The 21,959-nt window shown below is 34.6% G+C and overlaps 2 protein-coding genes across 7 annotated transcripts in view; one reads left to right on the top strand and one right to left on the bottom strand.

Moving 5' to 3' along the window:
* Nucleotides 1-4,105, top strand: part of MYEF2 (myelin expression factor 2) — a 30,967-nt gene extending 26,862 nt beyond the window's left edge. Inside the window, exon 14 of one of the 6 annotated variants that reach the window (XM_039888207.1) lies at nt 990-1,311. In XM_039888207.1, coding sequence (XP_039744141.1) covers nt 990-1,153 — 164 coding nt within the window. In that variant the 3' untranslated portion in view covers nt 1,154-1,311. Of the gene's footprint in view, nt 1-989 lie in introns of all 6 variants that reach the window. The other 5 variants (XM_039888209.1, XM_039888210.1, XM_039888208.1 and 2 more) reach the window with 5 other exon arrangements.
* On the bottom strand, nt 1,705-21,613 carry SLC24A5 (solute carrier family 24 member 5). The gene is made up of 9 exons (XM_039888211.1): nt 21,420-21,613; nt 20,534-20,713; nt 9,336-9,419; nt 9,142-9,245; nt 8,704-8,804; nt 6,740-7,023; nt 4,496-4,702; nt 2,539-2,640; nt 1,705-2,047 (listed from the first exon to the last, which is right to left on the bottom strand). Exons 1-9 carry the CDS (start codon nt 21,538-21,540, stop codon nt 1,725-1,727), a joined length of 1,506 nt encoding a protein of 501 aa, XP_039744145.1. The 5' UTR covers nt 21,541-21,613; the 3' UTR covers nt 1,705-1,724.
* Between the last annotated feature and the right edge of the window lie 346 nt (nt 21,614-21,959).

The following is a 21,959-nucleotide window of genomic DNA, read 5'->3' on the forward strand; positions in this document are numbered from 1 at the left end:
TTTATTTATGAGGGGATAGGTAATGGATGAAAATACAAAAGTAGAAAAGTAGCCCAGAATGTTGTAGATAAGAGATCAATCAGATCAGTATTTAAAAAGGAAAAAAAAAAAACTTACTCATGCATGAGATAAAAATTGTTCCCATTACCTGGAAAGAGCTTATGGAATTTTTTGCTAAGCACTTCACTTTTACCTTCCCCCCTTTTTCCTTTCTTCTCCCTTTATAGAACTAAATGTGTCTGGCTCTCTGATTTTGTTGCCAAACTAAAATTGTCCTGTAGTAATCTGGCAACTATACTATTCAAGGGGAGGGAAATATTATGGTAAGTAGTCACACACCTGTGCTCTCTGGTGGCCTAGTGGTTAAGATTCAGTAGTCATGCACCTCACATCTAAACTTGTGTAGATCGAGTTTAACACTTTACATATGTTATTTGTGTATAATTATTAATAACCCCACCCCTTTTACTCTTTCAAGTGTTCTGGTTTGGGTGATGGATCTTTATGGCCACTTTGTATTTCGATAAATGATGGAGTTGAAATGGAGGATAGAAGGGAAGGAAGAGGAGATCGGGTAGAAAGTAACAATTTTGTCTAAAAATAAATTTTGTTTAAATTTGTTATTGGGTTTAATTACTTGGTGACATTTTGTTATAGCTTGCCTTATTGCTATCAAATTCACTTTAGAAACTCAAGATTTAACAAAAAAATTTATTTTAATAAAATATTAAATCCTAAAATTTATTTTGATTCCAATTTTGTATATTTTAACCTGTATGTATTCATTACTTTATATGAAAGGCATTATATTCAGAATGTAAAATATGAATAATGCTTATATGATGTATTATATTTAAATCATTAATGTTAATGTTAACATTAGGTCAAGTTACTTACCATTTTATTGGCTGTGAGAAATTTCAAACTTGTGTAGTGAAATATTGAACATGTTTAAACTGATTAGTAATTCTATAATTTCTCTTTTACAGGTCATGTAATGTTTGCAGAAATAAAAATGGAGAATGGAAAGTCAAAAGGCTGTGGAACAGTTAGATTTGACTCCCCAGAATCAGCTGAAAAAGCCTGCAGAATAATGAATGGCATAAAAATCAGTGGCAGAGAAATCGATGTTCGCTTGGATCGTAATGCATAATTTCAAACCACGGTTGGAACATTCTTACATCTGTTTTGCTGAATCTCCTAGTGAAAGTCATTTTTAAGTAATGCTGTATGCTTACAAAAGCTGTAAAAATGAACTTTAAAACTCCCACCAGCTTTTAACAGTATAGTGTTAAATATACTGTGATTTTTGTTAATCTCTAGTTTGGGTTTTTAAAGACAGCAAGTCTGGTCATTCAGTTTAAATGAATGGTTATACTGTTTTTAATGAAATAAGCCATTTCCTTGTTATTTTCAGTACTACTTAGTGGGATTTGTTTGTTCAAGTTTCTCTAGCTTTTATCAACTTATTATAAGGTAAAACATAGATGGTTTTTTCAAAACTTCTGTTTTATATATGTAATTGGCCTTGAAAAGAAAGGACTCAGACAAATTAGGATGTAATTTTGGTCGATTTTAAATTACTTTTCTTTGGTGATAAAGAATTACTATAAGTTTTAGAGTCTAAAGTTCAGGTTATTTTTTATTTGGCTAAAATGAAGAAGTGGAATTTTCTTTCCCTGCCCTTATCTGTCATTCACGTTTCCTACGTAACACTATTAATTTTAGCCTCCACAGCCCGTTATTTTGTTATTTCCAATAATTCCAAGTTCATATAGAACTGATAATGTAGCAAGCCCAAAGTATAATATTAGGCAGACTACTCCTAACTTTCTGTCCAGCTTCCAGCCATTGAAGTGAACTGCTAAAAAAAGAAAAATAATTGAAATGTTGAGAGAGATGGTTATGTAAGTCAGTCCTCTGCTGTTCACTTCTACAGGAGCTGATGTATTAATAAATGCAGTTTTAATAAACCACGGAACACCTAGGCACAGCATATCAAACACATTGGATCCCACGATGTTAGACATAGCCATATCTCCTTTGCCTGCAAAAAAAAAAGTATGTTGTTAAAATGTGCATATCAATACTGTATTTTATTAATAAGTTTCATAAGAAAAAACACTGGATACATACTTTTTTTTGTTTGATGGTTTTGGAAAATTGTTGTAGAACAAAAGTCTTACTGAATTTGTATTTTTAATTTTAGGAGGTTAGTATTTAAAGTATTAACATTTATTTAATAATTATTTTTATTTATTAAACCGTTTTTCAATAAGATATGTAGATTACTTGTTGCTTTTCATTCTAATTTAACATGTTTAATTACAATTTCGTGCACATTTCAGGTGAATATTATTTGGGGAATTAGATTTAGTAAAACTAATTGAATACTAAATCCTTCCTCCTGAGCTACTCCTTTTTTTTCTTCAAAGTACGTTACTGAGGAAATAAATATTTCAAAAGGGTACCTGTGCTTAGTGTATTTCAGCCAGTCTTGAAGAATGGGCATTGCAGCTTAAGGGACCTACTTCTTACCTTTTCTTGCAACCAGCACACTTGTAATTGTGTCTGGTATGCTTGTTCCTGCAGCTAATAAAGTAAGGCCCATTACTGTATCTGGAATTTCCAGTGTTTCTCCTGTGATAAACATAGATATTATAAGTTATAAATCTTATTCACTAACCATTCTCTGCACATATTTCAGATATTTCTTTCCAGAACAAAAAGAAAATAGGCACATTTAGATTTCATGACCAACATGTACTTAGAATTTAGCTAGTGAAGTATTTGAATAATATTGGTAAACTGGGGACATGGGTAGCAAAGATTTTTAATGACAGATATTTAATAGACAAAATTTCCCTACCTGGTATGCTTACAGAAGTTTTGAATGTCCACTGTTACATCAGCAAGGCTGTTGCTTAATATATGCTAATGGGATTGGTTATTTTCTCTCTTTTTTTAAAGCATTTTCTTAAAGTGGTCAGTGTTAAGCAAATTATAGCTATTTTAAAACTGTAAATGTGTTAACATGGTATACATTTTTTAAGTTCTACTTTAGTGATGTACTTTAATTTAGTATTTTCTTTGGGAAAGCACCATAAATCTGAGGAAAACAAAATAGGGTGCTTGAGTTTTCCTAACATTATAGTCCCAACTTATTAATGCTTCTGTTAAATTTGATGTCAGTTCAACATTTTTCAGAAATGTATTCAATCTAGGAAACAAAACCAGTGGGAAGTTAAAAAAATTCATGTAACTGCTCTTTTATTGTTGTAATTGAAAATTTTCTTTTTCTCTTTTTTAAAATGTCAGTTAAGAAACTTTAAGTAGCTTATTTATTGCATGCTTATATATTGATACTGGAATTGAAATTGGTTAATTTTTGTTACTGGTTAGCCACAGTTCATATGTACATAAATAACATTAATGTTTGTCATCTTGGGGGCTGTTCTCTGATCTATTACTTGATTTTGTTGTTTTCCTAATGTCAAATATGTTCTGGCTGAGAAAGTTTGGAGAGATTTACTATGCAAGCTAATTGGACTTTTTATTTTCCTTATTAAAAAAAAAGAAAAAGAAATATTTTGCTTTTTGCTAGCATACTCTTCTAAGGTCACATTAATTTGGGAAAAGTTGGAAGTCGACAAACTTTTTTTGTAAAGGGCCAGATAGTAATTATTTTAGGCTTTGCAGGCTATATGGTCTCTGTTGCAGTTATTCAGCTCTGCTAATGTAGTATGAAAACAACCATAGATAACATGTAAATAGATGGGCCTGATTAGCAAAAACAGGAGACCTAGTGATTTGGGCACACGAGAGCAGTAGTTTGCTCACCTCTGATAGGAGTCCATTCCGGTTACCCTTTGGGGAGAAATTCCTGAATTTCTTGTTCTGTGTTTGTATTCAGTTTTTCCTCCTGGACTAGGAGTTCTGTGGGACTAGAGCTGATTATGGCGAAGCACTGGTAGTTAAATATTAATCATGAAGGTAGCAGAAACCTAAAGTGAAACCTAATTTTATATTCTTTTTACTAATTTCTTAGTATGTTTGTATTGCCATATTAAACAGCAAAATAAAATATAATCCAGTTAAACAGTGAGCACCCATCGTTTTCTCAAAATACTGGCATCTTGCTATATTTTTGTTAGGGAATTGAATTTAATATAAAGAGCATATTATGGACCTCATGCAATGTGAATTATTAGCATATTAGAAAGACATCTTGTGAATCCAATTTCATTTATAAGGTGATCCCTTGACTTGTACCTCTGGGCTGTATAATTGTGAGAATATAGTTGGTATGTAATATGCAGTTTACAAAACCTTAATGATTAGTGTATTAATATTTAATTCTTTTGTAAATAGCACTAATCTTTGCTGAAAAAAAAAATTAATCCTTAGCTAGACTACCTTTAGCAAATATATACAGTTCTTATATGAAACTGATTATTTTCTTTTTAAATTATGCTCTTGCACTTAAGATACATACCAGTTATCGTGACCATCCAAACCAGGATATATGTAAATGCAGATATCCATAGTGCTGACATGAGAAAAGTTATCGCAAAATATTTTTTCCAAAACTTTCTTCTACAATCTGGTGTGGTTAGAAAAAGTAATGTAATAATAGGAAGGGATAGTACCCAAAATATTCTTTTAAAATCTGCTTCAGGCATTTTGAAAACACTTGGTGGATCTGTTGAGGAAAAATTAAATGATTTTGAGTTTTCTCAAATGGCCGATTAAGTTAGAAATGTCCATTTAGAAAGCTATATTGAAATAAATTAGCTGTATCAGTTTTTAGGAGGCTATTTAAAACATTTGAGTACATCATTACTGATATTGCTGGCAAAAGGAAACTAATTGAGACTTTAGGGCAGACTGTAAAATGTGATACTCAGCATTTTTTGATTTTGTCTTCGGTCATTCACTAAATATGTTAGCGATAATGTTTATGAAGTGTCAGTTAAACATCTCTCTTGGTTTTCTAACGATGTAGATGGTCTTTAATAATATTTTCGCTTGTGGGATTAACCTGGTTTATACCTTAGCTACTCTAATCTCCACTCCCCAATATGCTGATAGCCTGCCCTATATATCAGATAATTCATACTTAGGAATTATAATATAACTGGAGCATAATCTTTTTATTAAGTTGAAATTTCATTCTAATTCTCATTGTGAGTTGGAGGAGCTTGTTTCATTTTTTTCATTACTAAATTTAGAATTCACCACAATTCTTAGGAAAAAACCTTAAGCAAATAGGAACTAATATAGAATCTACAGTGTAATTTATAAAACTGGACTATCTTCCCTTTTTTCAGTTTGTTTTATGAAGTTAGTGAAAGACAATAATATATTGGATAAACATGGGAATTCACTTGAAAATTGTTTAAAATTTGTATGCATTTACAAAACGATGTTCCATATATTTAATCAAATTACAACTAATGCTAGTAAAATAACTCACAAAAATAACTTGCCAAACCTCAGCCAATGGACCATTAAGTAATATTAGATATAATTTTAGTGTAATAAAAAGTTTTGGACTGATTCTTTTGAGTTTCTTGTTTAAAATTTAACTTAGAGACGTATACCTCTTGTACATGAAAGACTAAAACTATAGTTTTTGTAAGAGGAAAAGTGATATTTTAATTTTTTTAGTTAGTAAATTAGAATCTAAGTTCCCTTCCTAAACTTAAATTTAGACTCTGTTGTATATAACCATTTTATAAAAGTAATCCATAAATTTATATTTCTGGACATAGCTTAATTTTACCTTCCACTAAACGTATTTACCTAAATGTTTTGCTGCTGCTTCAAATGATATGTTTAAAACTCAACCGTTTACTTTTTTCTTTTTCTCCACAGAAGCCCTTTTCTCTAAATTTCCTAAATTCCCTAAATTCCCTAAATTCCTAGTTTTTGTAGGTGGTGTTCCCATTTTCTTAGACATGATCAAAGTTTCAGAATTGTCTCTGCTCCCTTTCCTGGTCTCATGTATAGTCTTTCAACTGCCTAGTCTTGGCGATGCTATCTCTGCACTGTCTCCCATCTGTTGTTCTCTTTCATTTCCACTGCCTTTGCCTTGTCTGAGCACATCAGCTGTTTAGTAGCCTCTTACAGACCTCCATGTCTTTTATTCCATATTTCAATTCTGATAATTTATCTGCTCACAAACCTATAAAGACTTTTACACAAGCATTTAAGTCTCTTCCTAACCTATTTCTTTCTATCCACCTTTGCTTTCTCACTGTGCTCAGTTATGCTAGTACTTGAACAGATCTTTTGCTTATTTCCTTGGTGTCAACCATAGAATATACTTTACTCTTACCTCTGCATCATTTACCTAATAACGACTTTAGCAGCCATTACTTACTGGTTATAAATTAGGTCATCAGTTAAAATCTTACCATTCTGCAAGGCTCAGTTTAAATTCTCCCTTCTGATAATCTTTCCTATGTAACCATCCTCATTAAAGTTTATATAATTTATCCCATTTAGGAAACACAGTTACACTTTATTTCTTTCTCTAAGTACTTAAACCTTCATATTTGAGCTAATCTGTTATTTCCTACAATACTGGAAGCTTCTTAAGGATATGGACTGCCTCTTCATCATCTCTTAATCTTCAGTGTTTTTTACATAGTAACTATATGGTACTTGCTGACTTGAAATGAGGTTAAGTTTCATTATTGAATAGACTTAATAGTGGGCAGGATGTGGTTATTACCTTCAGAAACCTGATTAAGACCATGTAAACTTATAGAAAGCTGGGAGTAGCCAGAATCTTCATGAAATATTCCACTATCGGTTCTTGATTGCCGACGGATGAATGGTCGACCCTCATCTTCCCATCCCATCAGTGGCTCTTGTTCACTTCTCTCTTCCATAGCTTTGGCGAGACGGGTACAGCAAGGACTGCATTTCTTTATAATATATTGGTTAATTTTAATGTCAAAACACAGCACCAGAACATACAATCCATATATCAAAAGCAGTAAAATTCCTTCATACCTGTAAATTAGAGAAATTTGTGCTTTTTAATTAAAAATGAAAGTTATTTGAGAGTTAACAGCTTTGGGGCAATATGTGCTTAATTCTTAATGCAGCAATAGAACAAATATTTCTAGTTATATTTTGATTTTGTAGCTGTGTCCAGACTTGGTTACAGTGTTATTTTAAATTTATTGTTAAAATCTTGACACTGTCCTTTCTATATTTCAAAAAAACAGGGATCGTAAACTCGTCTTCATTTATAGATTCCTTCCAAATGGTAGGCATAAAAATGCTTTGAAAATAATTGTATATTTTCAAAATTAAAGTGAAAGAAATAGATAGTGATGGGCATTCCTCATCTCAGTTCATTGGCAGAATACATTCCCCAAATAGGTAATAATTATAAAAGAATATAGCATGTTAGTTCATTTCAGCTGTGTCTATTCAGACTTCCCGGTGTAGGAATTTTGTATAAAATATTCAGAATATGTTAGGCTTTGACTGGGGATTTTCAGTTTGCTATACAGAGATTTTTTTTTTTTAATTTTATTTATTTTATTCTAATGTAACTGAATTCACAAGAAAACATATTTTCAAAAATAAAATTATACCTTAGGCTCTGAGAACTATTTTCCTGCTCTCCAGTTTCCTATTTAAAGAATTGTGATGAGCTAATACCATCACATTTGAACCTTGCATTTACTTTTTATAGCTAGTGAATCTCTACTCCAGCTGGAAGCACAGAGTTCTTGATTTCCCCAGTGGAGGGATGTGATCACAGTCATTGATCCCTTACAGACAGCTCCTGAGTCCCAGAAGCATCCCTACCGTAGCCAGCATTCTTTCTTTGGGAGACAGACTGATCTCAGAAGGATTTAATTTAGAAATTTTGTTCCCTGCTAGATTTTAAGTTTCTTGATAGCAGGTATTATGCAGCACTGCTAAGTTGTACTCCAGAGGGATGCCATTTACATTGTTTTCTATTTTTCTGGTGTCCTCTGGCATTGTGTAAGGCACAGCTTCTGTGGCTGTATGTTTTACATTTCTTAATGCCTTATGATTCTTAGCATAGGGATAAACATCAAATAGATACCTGTTGCATATTAACTGAAAAAAATTATCTGTTCACTAAGTCACCTGCTTTTTAATTTTCTTGGGATGTAGGGCACATGGAGATTACAAAGCAAACAATTTTTAACATTGAAACCTAAACATTGTTGATTCTTAGAGGAAGAAGGCTATAGTTCTTGCAAAATAAACCTCAAAGAGAAAGTTGGAGGAATTTCAAGGAACTTCTTTTACTTCATCATCTCTCTCCAGTCTTGTGACCATGACCACTTCTAACTGAGGCATGGTGAACAATAACCCAGTAGATGAAAAAGCCAACTGTTAAGACTTTAATGAGCAACAGAAGTTGGGAGACTTTTTTGATTGGTCACTGGGGAGAAGAAAGGGTTCTATTATCCAGTGATTAATAAGGAGACTGACCTGACTAAAAAAATTGCAAGGAAGGGAGGAGAACCCAATCAGCAATTATGAGGAACTTTAGCTCAGAGACCCACTAGAAATGGTGAAGTGGCACATAATTGAGATATGACTGAATATTCCTGAAAAAAAATATTACTAAACCATCAGAATTTCATAAAATCATCTCTGTAATTGTGTTTTACATAAGAATAACAAATATTTCAAGCTTACCAGTGAACTTGGTTGTCAAATATTATGCCAAGAACTGCCGCTACACTAATCGCATATGCTGCACAGTCTCTGAATAGAGGCCAACAAGATAGCGTTGAAACCTGTAAAATAATAATTTACTGTTTCCATTACACTGTAACTTCAAGTACATGGTTAGTGTAATACTAAAATTGTTTGTATATTTGTAGCTAAATATTGTTATCTTTTGCATATTGCTTAGAGAAAAAGGAATTTTAAGCAAAATTGTTTCTAAACCTCTGATTTTCATAAATTTGACCAAGAGCTATTTGTGGGTTAACTTAAAATTGAATACATGTTGTTTTTCTACTGATTAATAAATTTGATTGAACACACTACTATTGCCTTGTTTGTTCCATTCTATAAAACCGTTCTTATATTTGTCAAGACAATAAGTTTTGTTAAATAAAGTTTTCTTACCACATTAGATAGTAAGCCACAGGCTGCACAGATGCCAAGGAGATTATAAATTGCAGATCCAAGAATGGTGCTGATGCCAATATCTCCCTTTGTGATAAATACACCTATGAGCAAGATAGTAGGTAAGTTAGTGTTGACTTGAAATAGATAAAATCACATCGAGATAGTAAAAAAATACAAGGAGCAATATTTACCTAGGAAAGCAGTAACTAATTCAGGAGCTGAACTGCCAGCTGCCATGAAAGTTGCACCTGCCACATCCTGGGACAATCCAAGGGCTGAAGACAAATAAAATTATGTTATGCCTACTAAAACGACAAGTGAAAGAGTTATGTCTTTAAATTCAGTAGATATTCAAAGCCATAGCTTCACAGAAAAGCATTAATATTGACTTCGACTGGAAAAGTAAAACATGCAGGTTAAGAAATAGAGGAATCCAGTATCTTTCCTTATGATTTTAGTTCTTAATTCTGTAGAAACTGCTGCAACTCAGTATTCTGAGTGCCAAGATGGGATCGTTTGGGGCCCAGAAAAGATCCCTTTCTAGCCGTAGGGCTTGTAGGTGTGTAGCAACTGCATGACTGAAAACTACACTGTCAAGAGTGCTCTAGTAGGACCTGAGAAAGCCTAATTCAGGAGTCGATCCAACTTGACAAAGAGTGAACGTTGGTAGTTTCTAACATTTATAAATAGAGCCGAATCAAGTTGTATATTCACAAATTGGCAATTCAAACTTGTCTAAATACAAATGAGAGGAATTTGGTTAAAAACAAGATTGACTATTGTATAATTAGAGCCTATTGGTTTAAAACATGGAACCATTAAAACTACTCTGGAGCAAGAAATACAAGAAAATACTATTTAAATAGTTTGTATCCCCAGATTTACAAGCATGCAGATCCATTATCCTCAGTGATCGATGGGATGAGGGTCTTAAGACATTTTTGGCCCTTTCAATTTTAGAGCTAAGGTACCTACTATGGGTAGGGAAGAAAGCCACGTTGAAGAAACTACCTTGCTTTGAGAAGGTCAAGACAAAGTTTCATCAGAAATCCTCAAACAGGGTTTACTGGGAGACTAAAAAATAGCCGATAGAGGTAGCATACTGGGTGTTATTTACCCTAGGCCACAAAGTTAGTGCTAAAATTAGGATTAAAATTCTGGTTTCCAAGGCTCTCGATAGCAATCCTTTGTTGATGTTTACTGTTTACTATACCCATTGATTGTTGGCACTTTAGTCTTACCGGTACCCTCAAATTCTGGTGCACCTGGTTGAGTGTCTCCTTTGGTAAATATTTTCTTACGCTTGCCTGTGGGGACCATAACTTGTTTCTCATTTTCAGGTCCATCCCATGTTCTACTTCTTTGCTGGGACATCTGCCTTTGACTTTACTGTTTTTTTGTTTTGTTTTTTCTTGGCATAGCAGATTATATTTTACAGTCGTGGGCTACAGTATTTCTGCCCACATGATTTTTCCAGAACTTCTACATTCCCTATAAAAAAAAAAAGGGTGAAGTTTATGTTTATATCTCCTCCTGGGCCTAGATGACTAATTCATGACTAATGCTTTGATGAACAGACTATGGCAGAGCCATAATATTTGCAAGGCTAGGACATAAAAGGTGGCAAGTCTTCCTCGCGTTCTCTTTCTAGGGATATTTGTTTTAGAGTCCTAAGCCACCATTAAAAAGTCTGGCTACCTTGAAACCCTCATACTGGAGAGACCTCACGAAGACCCATATAGAAATAGAGGTGCCCGAGGAACACCTGCTGTTTCATCCCCTATATTTTGAATCTCCTCATCCCAGGCACCAGCATGTGAGGGAGGGAGCTTTCCGATGATCTGGCCCTTTCTTCCAACCATAACTGCATGAGAGACCTCAAGCAAGTACCACCTAGCTGAGCTGAGTAAACCCCGAAAGCTGCGAAAGGTAATAAAATGATAGTTGTTCTAAGCCACTAGTTTTGGGGTGACTTGTTAAGCAGCCATAGATAATAGTTGCATTTACTGACAACCTACTGTGCCAGATGCTTTTTTATGTGCTGGGAAATATGGCAGTAATGAAACACGAAGGTTTCTGTTCGTCTGGAGCCTCAATTCTAGTAAGAGGAAATGGGATAAGCAAAATATATCCTATGTTAGAAGAAACAAAGAGGAAAAGCACGGAGAGGGAATATAAAATGTCAAGGAGGAAGAATTGTAATTTTAGATTGGGTAATTGGAAAGGACTTCGCTGAGACAGTAACTGAACAAAAACTTCAAAGTATGGGAGTTAGCCATGCATCTACCTGGGGTAAGAGTCGTCTAGGCCGAAGGAGTGAATGCAAAGGTTCTGAGGTGGAGGCTAGCCCATGTGTCCGAGAAACAGAGGAAGGGCCAGAATATCTGGACCTGTGTGAAGGGAGAATGGTATATGATAAGGTTAAAGGTAATAAGTGGCCAGAACATGTAAAGCCTGTGGATCCTAGTAAGGACTTTGACTTTTATTCTGAAAGGTATAGTGCTTGGAAAGCCATCCACATACTGTTTGTTGATGATACCAGCCCCAGTCATCTTTTTTATCCTTGTGGGATTAGTTGGTCTCAGAGGCCCAATTAGCTCTAGTCTGAGCTGTTTTGCCACCTGTTAGGCCTTTCCTTGTGAAAAGTCCTCTCAGGATAGTTGATGATCTATCTAATCCAGACCCTCTATCCTATTCCACACTTTTGGCTTTTGGTCATGTCACTTGATAATCTACCTGCAGTGACTAATGAAGGGAGAGAAGTAATGATTTATGTAACTTATATTGCATAGTATTTCTTTTATTGAGACTGAGATTTATATATGTATGTGTGTACATATATTGATTTGTGTAATATATAGTATATATAATTATATGTAATTTTTATATATATGTGTATGTATATATATATATATATATATATATATATATATATATATATGATGTGTAGTAAGGCCAGTTGAGCGTAAAACTTAAAATAGAATAAGATAAAGCATATTGCTCTGATTAACTTTTTTTTTCATTTTAGATGTGAAGCAAATAATATCTTACATTCATAATTTATTACTCTCATGTACATAATAATCTCCACTATCCTCACATATGAGTGGTGGTATTTCCAATTTACAGATAAAGAAACAGGTCCAGGAGGTAAAGTAACTCAAAGTTACATGGATAGTAAAAATCTTAAATATAAGGAGTTAAACATAAACCTTGAATATATTGGTTCTAAGTCCAGTGCTATTTCAATTTCTCCACAGAAACCCAATATAAGAATGGCACTTAGGCAGGTCAATTATAACATAGTGGGTGATTGAATTATTTTCTTCCCTGTCTCATGGCACTGGCATGTAACTGCCCCCATTTCATCCCTTCTTTGGGGGAGGTTTTTCAGCTTATTCTAGAGAGCGTGGAAATTTAGTAATATTGGATATGATTGTGAATTCTCTTCTCAAATAAAATCGGGGCTAAATAACATGGAAGAAATTGAAAACGAACAACATGCTTTATCTTGAAGTAACTGTCCAAACTTGGTGCAACTGAAGAGTGAACGACTAATCTTCATTTAATGCCAGCTGAAGAATGCTTCATTAGAGAAATGCAATCTCAAGAACGATCTATTGAGTTGTTGCCAGGTAGGAAAATAGGCGGCCCTTTCTAACACTTTCACTATCAAAAGGCAGTAAAAGTAAAGCTTGTTGCTATTCGAGGGGCTCTAATTGAGTTATGAAAGGAAAAAACATCAATGGATGTGTAAAACTTCAAAGATATTTTAACAAGTTATATCTTAAGGTTCTAAGCATATTTTTAAAAATGGTTTATATTTCTGAACTTTAGAATAGACTAGCTTTGTCTTCACTGACCTTTGGGTAGCATTTCTCTCTGCTATAGTTTATTATTAAAGATAAATTGTTCTGGGTTTCTTCTGCACTCCCCCCGCCCCCAACCCCAGATCTATTAATTCCTTTCTCTCTATTACTCTAAAGGGATAATCCCATTTCCTTCAAGATATTGTAGAAATGTTCAAGGTGAATTTTCTTTGCAAGTTTAGATATCATTACATGTTTTTTATATAAAATGCAACTTTATGGTAATGAACTAAAACTCATCAGAATTTTCCTTAAGCGTGTTCTCTTCTAGGATGCCATGTTGGAAAGTTTATAACAGGTTTCGAAAATCCACTTCTGGAAATATAACGTAGTTGGAAGAGTTTTAAACTAAAATGAAGACCTGGCTTCTGCCCCTGTCAGTACTTTAACATGAGACTCTAGCAAGTCATTCAGACAAGGCTTATAGTTTGCTACCTGTAAAATGAAGGGTTGGGCTACACAATTATCATGTTTTTACTCAACACATAGAGTAAAAAACTCTATGCCTTAAGACTTTACCACTTTTTTATGTTAAATAATTTTTTTTATAATAAAAAAACAACATTATTGAAAATTTAGAGAATGGAAGGGAAAAATAGAGGGAGCGAGTCACTTATACTCTCATGATTATATTTTAATCACTGCTATCATTTTAATGTATTCCCAGTCCTTTTCACATTGCACATTTTAATAGAGTTACAAGCATAGGCTATATACAACTAGGTATCGTCTGGCACAATTTTAAAAAGTCCTCAATGATAGCAACTCTTCATGCTTTGTGAATGGATTTGAGTTTTAGAAGCAATCAAAAGTCATTCAGACCCAAGTCTTGTGACTAGAGTGAATAATCATGCTGAGTAATTCTATTTAGGATCCAAAATGAATTGTGACAGCAATCCAAAGTTTTTGCAAAAGTCGTCTGACATTGATTTAGAATATGTTTCTAGAAATATTTTGAGTAAGTTAGCATCGGAATAAATGCCTGCTTCTTCGTGCACAACTGCATGTATATGCTCTGTGAGGTTTTTAACAATAAATAAAAACATTTGAGTACTTCATGGTTACCACCTCATATTTTGTCTGAGCTATAATGGAATAAATCCTGAAACCCTGTATAATGCTTTTAAATGCTTGGTTCTTTCACTGAAAAAGAAGGACTCTCCCAACCCCCAATCTAACAGTTGTAACATTACAATGAATTTCCACCTGCCTTAAGCCTATCACATAAAGCATGTGCACGACATTTTATCTCCAAACCTCACTATTACCTGAGTTTTGGCTCCATAATTTGCCCAAGGTTACAGAGTTAGTAACTATAGAGATAGGATAGGTACCTAGATTTTTTTGACTTCAAAAAGCTGCTCTTTTGGTTATCCATGTAGGTAAAGTGAAGAGATTAATAACATAACTTTATAATTATTATTATCATCATCATTGCCTGTTCCAGCAATAGTATCTTGGTAATATCCAGGTGCCTTGGCACTTATTTAGATCCATACATCTGGAATAAATTTAGATGCTATCCAAGGAGACCACAATCAGAATCAGAGAGAAAAGAAAAACAAAGACGATGAAAATGCCCTTAAGAGGAGGATGAGGGCCTGTGTGGCAGAGAAGAAACACTATTCTTAGGTATTTTGCTCTTTGGGAAGGCTTTGCCTCTGTAAATTTCACAAGGATTAAGAATCAAACAATCCCTGGAACTGTAGGCTATCCAAATGCCATACTCACAGGATTATTTGACATCCTTCAATTTTATCAATTTAGAACCAAATCCACCTGGAATTAAATCTTGTATTTCTTTCTTATTGTCTATTTCTGAAACATAAAGTAGAACGTGGGCAAATATTAGTTCTAAGCAGAGCGAATAAAAATAAATTTTTAACAGAAAGTATTGAATACGTTTCTCTGTACTTTAAGACCATTCTCACTTAAGACATGTTGTACCTCGAAAGTATGGTGCGGGGATTAGAATTTCTAACTGAATGATATACTAGTGCAGTATTTAAAAAGAAACGTTTCATAGTTAGCTCATGAGGACTTTGGGCTATATCAAGTGCCTAATCTTAAGGGATTCTCTGTTTTTTAGGTAGATAGCTTGGAAAAAAGGTAAAAAAAGGTTTCTCTGAACAGTGAAACCTTTATGTGTATATATACATATAAAGCAAACCAAAGATTTGGAGATTCTCATTACATATCAAAAGGACATGAAAAGATTTGTTTTGGCTTTATACTGAACTTTTGCGTTTCTAAAATGAAGTGAGAAATAATAGTCCTATTTTGGCTATAAGTTAATGTAGTTTATATCTTTAATTTATACAATATTAATTTATAGTTAAATTGAATATACTTTAAAGATACCACTTTTAAAGAATAAAGGATTGCTAAAGATGAAATAAAACAGTATGAATTTTAATGTAAAAGAAATAAAAGGAACTCTAAACAATATTTCAGAGATGTTTAAGGTACTGTTTAAAGTTGCTGCATGGATTATTAGATCAAATAAAAGAACGAGTTTCATAAACTTACCTCCTACCTTGTGAAGTAGTGCTTGCTTTTATTTGTCTTAAACTTGGTTTTCAAGCTCTCACAGATGTGCCCTAGATTTGGTATGTGCCCCAAACATATTCATATCCACCGTGAGTTTCTTCACTTTCATCCTTCTTGAATAAAGAATTCTAATCTTTGTAGTCTGTTCTTATGTAATAATGAACTTAGCGAATGTTTACTATGTGCTAGGTCCTTGTGAAAGCCCTTGTATTTCCTCATGGACTTGGCACACAGCTCTATGAACTCAGAGCTCTAGTTACCCTTGCTGCACAGCTGAGATAGCTTGGGCAGAGACATTTAGCACCTCACCCTAAGTCAAATCTAGTAAATGGTGGGGCTAGGATTTGAGCCTAGGCCGTGTCAGGCTTCAAGGTGGATACTTTCAACCATCTCCCAATAGCAGTATGGCATTATAGCATAAAATGGCATTCTCCCCCTCCAGCACCTCCAAGGACTGGAGCAAGGATTGTCATAGACCATTCAGCAAGTATTCGATAGAGACGTAAAACAAAGAAGGAAAAGCCCTGAGCAGACAATACTGGATATGAGTACAAGGTAATGTAAGTAAATTCACAAAACAAGCACGGGAATTTTAGACAAAGTTTCATAAGTCAGGCTTACAAAAATGAGCAGAGACCACAGAGGCTTTCCTTCCTTTCTCATTGTCATTTGGAATTTTCTGTTTCTGTCTTTCTTTGTCTCTCTCTCTCTCTATGTCTTTCTTTCTGTCTCTGTCTCTCTCTCTCTCTGTCTCTCTCTCTCTGTCTTTGTCTCTGCCTCACACACACACAGATAAACACACAGACACACACAGAAACACACACACACCCCTCTAGAGTGTCCACCCAAGTCTAGAGAAGCACAAGTGGTGGGAATGAGGGAGTTCTCCATAAGTTTTTTTTCGTTAGCCATTATCTCTAGCTCCCTTAGCTCTCACTTATCTCAGATAATATTCTTCCTCTGGTAACATCTTTTAACCCCTTTGCCCAAATCTCTGATCTGTTTCCCACCACAGAAACCAGATCTTATTGCCCAAGGTAAATGCCCTGAGCAGCTAGAGTATGATTTTCATTCCCTCTATAATGTGGATTCATTTCACTTCAGCCCTCTCTGTTTAAAGAAACACCCTTAGCCTCTTTTCCTATAGAACCTAAACGGGTGAAAAAAGAAGATAGAATTAGAGGAAGAGGGTATAGCAACAGCATTTTCTCATATTGGTTCTACACAGTTAAGATGACAGCACAATGTCTCAGTTTGTCTGATTAGGGGTATGTGTTTACTTTTCCACTGCTGACAGAGGGTTGTGTGGGGGGAGGAGAGGTTGAGAGATTTTCATGATCACCAGTAGAACAAGAAGAGAAAAGTGGTGGCAACTCTAGGGGAAATTGCCAGGCCAACATATATAGCTATAGAGAAGGAGCTCTCACTTGCCTGGGCTAGGGCCTGGTCAGGGTGTCAGCAAGAGGCTCTGCTCTCTACCTCCTTTGTCTCCTGCACAGAGGTTCCAGTCCTCACCTTGCTGATGACTCTTCTGCTGGCTAAACGAGGAAAAGGTAATGGGGTGATGAGGCTGGGGTAAGCTAGGAGCCTGTCAATTCTACCATTGTGTTCTAGGCTGGGATTCAGAACATGCACCCTGAGGAAAGTCATTGCATCATACCTGATGATTTGATTCCACAGTGCTATACTATGTACATCATATGTACCTAAGATCTCATGTACATCTTAGACAAAATGTGTAGGTCTCAGGGTTTTTTATTATGCGTGTTTATTAGTTTCCAACACTCAATAGGTTGCCAAAAGTCTAAACTGATTTTTTAAAGTGAATTATTTTATTTTGTAATAAATTTCCTCCATAGGTACAATGAGTATTTCCTGTTCTTTTATTTGTCAAAATTTTCAGTGCCTTTGGGAAGAAAACATCTTTTAAGATTATTCAAATAGAACAGGAAACAACCATATTATGGCAGCTAATCTCAAACAAAGATGCGCGAAATTATATCTTTTGAGAACATTCTTCAGTTTTGGCATTAGAGAGAACAAAGCTATGCTGTGTACTGTGTAGTCTTGAGGAATTAGCCTCAGTTTTCTCACCAGTAAAATCAATCTAATAGTCCCTACTTTGTAGGGTTTTTGTGAAGGCTAAATGAAAGCATGTATATTTAATTTAAAACCATGCTTCGTTTTCTATAATTGTTTTACGGTAACTAACAAATAAATAAATAATAACACTCAATTACATTGCGGAACACTTCAGTAAACTGTTTTGAGGATAATATTTATTAGCGGACAAAATGGGTAAAACTATTGTAACTCATTGCTCAATAAAGAACTATGGGGAAATGTAAAGCATTTGCAGACTTTTCTGTGGCTGTAAACAAATTCCAGGGAGATCGTTTTTTACTGCTAATATCCTATTTGGAAGAGACCACGCTAGACCTTGAGAAGAGAAATGACAGAGTTAATTTATAAGTATTTGGAAATGAATTGAGCTAGCACTATTTCTATCTCATTTTGTTGCCAATATTTTCAATACTCAAGAGCAGGGTCAATACTTAGCAGCTGAAGAAGATTTGGCAGTGGCATAGCATCCATCAATCACACATCCAGAATAGCTACTGCACTCTATTTCAGAGCAAAGAGCAATGCGCTGGAGAAATGCATGTTTTTGATGATGTTTCAAAGTAATTCCACAGGTGGCATGGTGAAAGTGATTATTATAGATATTCTATGAAGTCATTTAATGAAGATTTTTTTTGTAGTAGCAATCTAAATTTTAATGCATTAGTTTCTGTAGGGCTAGAAAAGTTATTTATTTACCACTCCCAAGAGAAATTTTTTATAAGCAAAATCCTTGATGGATTTATTATTCAATCAAGTCATTGTTTGGAAATGTGAAGGCAAAAAGTTTTTTTAAGTGATTATTTTATTTTCCAGAAAGAGAAAGTTTCTAGGTGAGATATAATACCTTGAATTTTAAGTTTCTTAGATTTATATAATTACATAAGTTATTTGTTTTTTCTAATTAAAAGTACGGTACTGCCACAAGGATGAACAAATAGATTACTACAACAGAATTGAGAGTATAGAAACAGATCCATATATATATATATATATATATATATATATATATATATACACACACACATATACATACATACATATATATATATGAATTTAATATATGAAAATTGATCAACTTTTCAAAAAATAGCATTGTATTCTATAGCAAAAAAATTCTTATGGGAAGAAATAAATGTAAAAAATAACTATAAGTAAAAGAAAGCATGACAATTTTTCTGACCTAGGGATAAAAAAAGAATCTAAATATAAAACCAAAAGGAGAGTCATAAAGAAAACTATTTATAAATTCACTTAAAATATGTAAATTTCAATGTGATAAACACGAAATAAAATGCAATCAACCATGAAAAAGCATAGGATATAAAACTTATATTTAAAAAAGAGTTAATACCCTCATATTTTTAGAAATGTCTTGGAAATCAATAAGAAAAAGACACATACCACCCCCCATTAGAACATGGGCAATAAAACACAAAAGTGAAACCATAAATTTCAATAAACATAAAATGTTCAACTTCACAAATAAGATAAATACAAATTTTATAAAATGAAGTTCCATTTTAAAGCAATTACCAAAGACATTTAAAATGTTGTTTTTCATGTTTTTCTGGAATGGAAGCTACCATACTCTGGGCATTTAAGTTGGTACACCTTTTGTGAAAAGCTTTTGGCAATGTTTAAGTTAAAGCTTAAATATGCATAGCTTTGCATCTTTATCAAGAAACGATCAGAGAAGTTTGGAAAGCTTTTATACAAGTAGGGGCATAACATTACTTAGAACAAAAAAAATTAAAAATCAAATGTCTAATGCGTTTAGTAATTTTAAGAATTATAAATTTCCACTCTGTGCCTACTCTATAAAAAACAGTCTGAAATCATTTACAGAATTATAAACTCTTCTGCTACCATTAAAAATCATCTTTTTGAAGAGTAATAATGTGGGAAAATGTGCACAATAAAATATATGACAAAAAAGAAAAGACTTCAAATTGTATCTATAGCAAGATCCAAAAGACTGATGGGAAATACACCAAATGATAACTGTAGAAATGCAGGTGATTTATTTTTTCTTCTATTTTTTTTTTAATATTTCATCAATCTAAGTAAAAAATACTATGTTAAAGTAATTTAATCTCTATGAAAGAAAAATATCAGTAACAATGTAAGACAATGTTAATGTAAAAATGTACATATTTACATTTACTTATGTTAAATAATAATAATTATAATAAACTTCTGGTGACTTACTCTATAATTTGTTTCATTAAACAAATATGTGTTGGGTGCCCCTGTTATTGCCAGCTTTTGTTTTTGACACTAAGGATACTGTTATACTGTAGTGAACAAGAGAGAAAAGAACTTGACTTTCAGTTCAGCAGGGGTGGGGGATAGGGCCATGGGAAAAGGAGACTTCATGTTCATGCTCTTTCCTTCTGTGAAGAAATGCTAGCTCTGTGTGTGGTGTGGGCAGCAGGGGCAAAGGATGCTGTTTCTGTGCAACAGGAAACCTAACTCTTAACTTTGATCTTCTCTAAAGTGAGCATGCTCAAATAATTAAACTAACCACGTGGGAGACAGAGACTGGAAACGCTGGCATTTTTGCTTATACGGAATAAAACATCACTGATATTGTGATTTTGGGGGCTAGGGCACCAAGGAAAGGTCTATGCTCAGAATTCTGTCCATGACTGAAGGGATAGAACCGATGGGCTTGAAATGGTAGATCTTATTTTCAGAAACCAGTAACTGAGCTTAATTTCTAGCAGCCGAATTCGGCAACCAGTTGAGATGAACAGAATTTCAAAGGCAGCTATTTCAAAGACAGACATATGTGTGTGCGGTACAATTATTCTGGAAGGTTTCAGGGGAGATTTCCAGCCACTTACTTTCACTGATGATTTCCAAGGAGGGTAAGAAGTACTCGTCACAGACAATAGACACGGCCATGAACATGTAAAGGATAATTAGGAAGTAGATTACGATGCCTCCATCTGCACGCTCCTGTTTCGTGAAAAACCCTTCAGGAAACTCCGATGAGGGAGAAATAACACACTGGGAGCTATTTCCTGGTAAGGAAAAAGAGGTGAATGTTTGAAGGATGTTGAAGTCACACATTCCAAGCCCACAAAGAGAAATTACTTAAGAAAGCTGTAAGTGAGGGATTTCTGGGTGAAATCTTTAGAACCCTGGTGTAAATGTATAAAGCACTTTTGAATATGATATAGTTTTAGGTCCTCAGAAAATTAGACTTTGGGATCCTAAAGAGGTGTTTTAATGAAATAAGCTGATGGTAGTGGAAGAATTAAAAAGAGAAAATCATGAAATCATTCTTCCTTGTCCGCTTCATTTCTAAAAGGGAATTTTTAATCGCTCTTCTTCCTCAGGTAGAAACTATCTCTGATTATAAAGATTTCTAATATCTGTACCATTTCGTTTTCCCATTTCAGAGCCTAAGTCGTCCACAGACATGTAAAGAATCATTGACTGTTGGCAGAGAGAATTTCTAAGGTGAAACATTTTTTTTCCTTCTTGTCTCTAACAATAAAAACTGGAGGCTTTCCTGCTTCGTGATGTCTGTGAGTTATTTCAGACCCATCTTTGAGAACTTATTTGAGAGATCAAAAGTGTTTCATATCCTTCCAAATGCTAAAAATCAGAGCAAGTACAAATGGAAGCAAAAGTGAGTCAAGTAAAATTTCCCTCTTTGTTCTTTCATCCACATGTGGCAGCAGCAGCAGCAGCAGTGAGTAACTAACCCCAGTCTCCACCTACCTGTGGCCCTTGGGAGACGCTGGGGCAGGGAGGCACCTGGAGGAGGCAGGTGTGCTGTAGCCCAGAGGATGCCAAGGAGCAGGGCCCTTCTTGTCCACCGTGGACCCCCTTTTGTCTGCATTTCTGCTGCGCTCTTACTGCAGTGGGCAGCTTCGGGAAGGGAGGGAAGGAGGATTAAGCTGAATCATGTGAGGAGTCTCCTTCCTGCCCAATGCCCTGCCCAGGGCACATTTCAGCAAGGCCAGTACAGGAAGGCGGGTGATTGGAGCCAGCCAAGCTTCTCTGATCAGGAGGCTGGAGGAGATAGGGAGGAGAGCAGATAATCCTCGTCTACAGCTTCTCCCTGGCCCACAGTCCCTGAGGGTAGATCCAGGAAGCTCCGCTTTGTGGAGTGGTTTTAATTCATGCCTCCATGCTGGCTCTGCTCTTGTCTTTATCTAAATTTGTAAGAATTCGAGTTTTGCAACTGCCTCCACTTCTCTCACTCCAGCTCTTGCTTCTAGAAGTTGTTGGGGGCATGTGTTATGTGAATTCTGTGGC

Source organism: Pteropus medius, unplaced genomic scaffold (assembly GCF_902729225.1).
Source record: "Pteropus medius unplaced genomic scaffold, Ma_sr-lr_union100, whole genome shotgun sequence".
In the NCBI taxonomy this organism is placed as follows: domain Eukaryota; kingdom Metazoa; phylum Chordata; class Mammalia; order Chiroptera; family Pteropodidae; genus Pteropus; species Pteropus medius.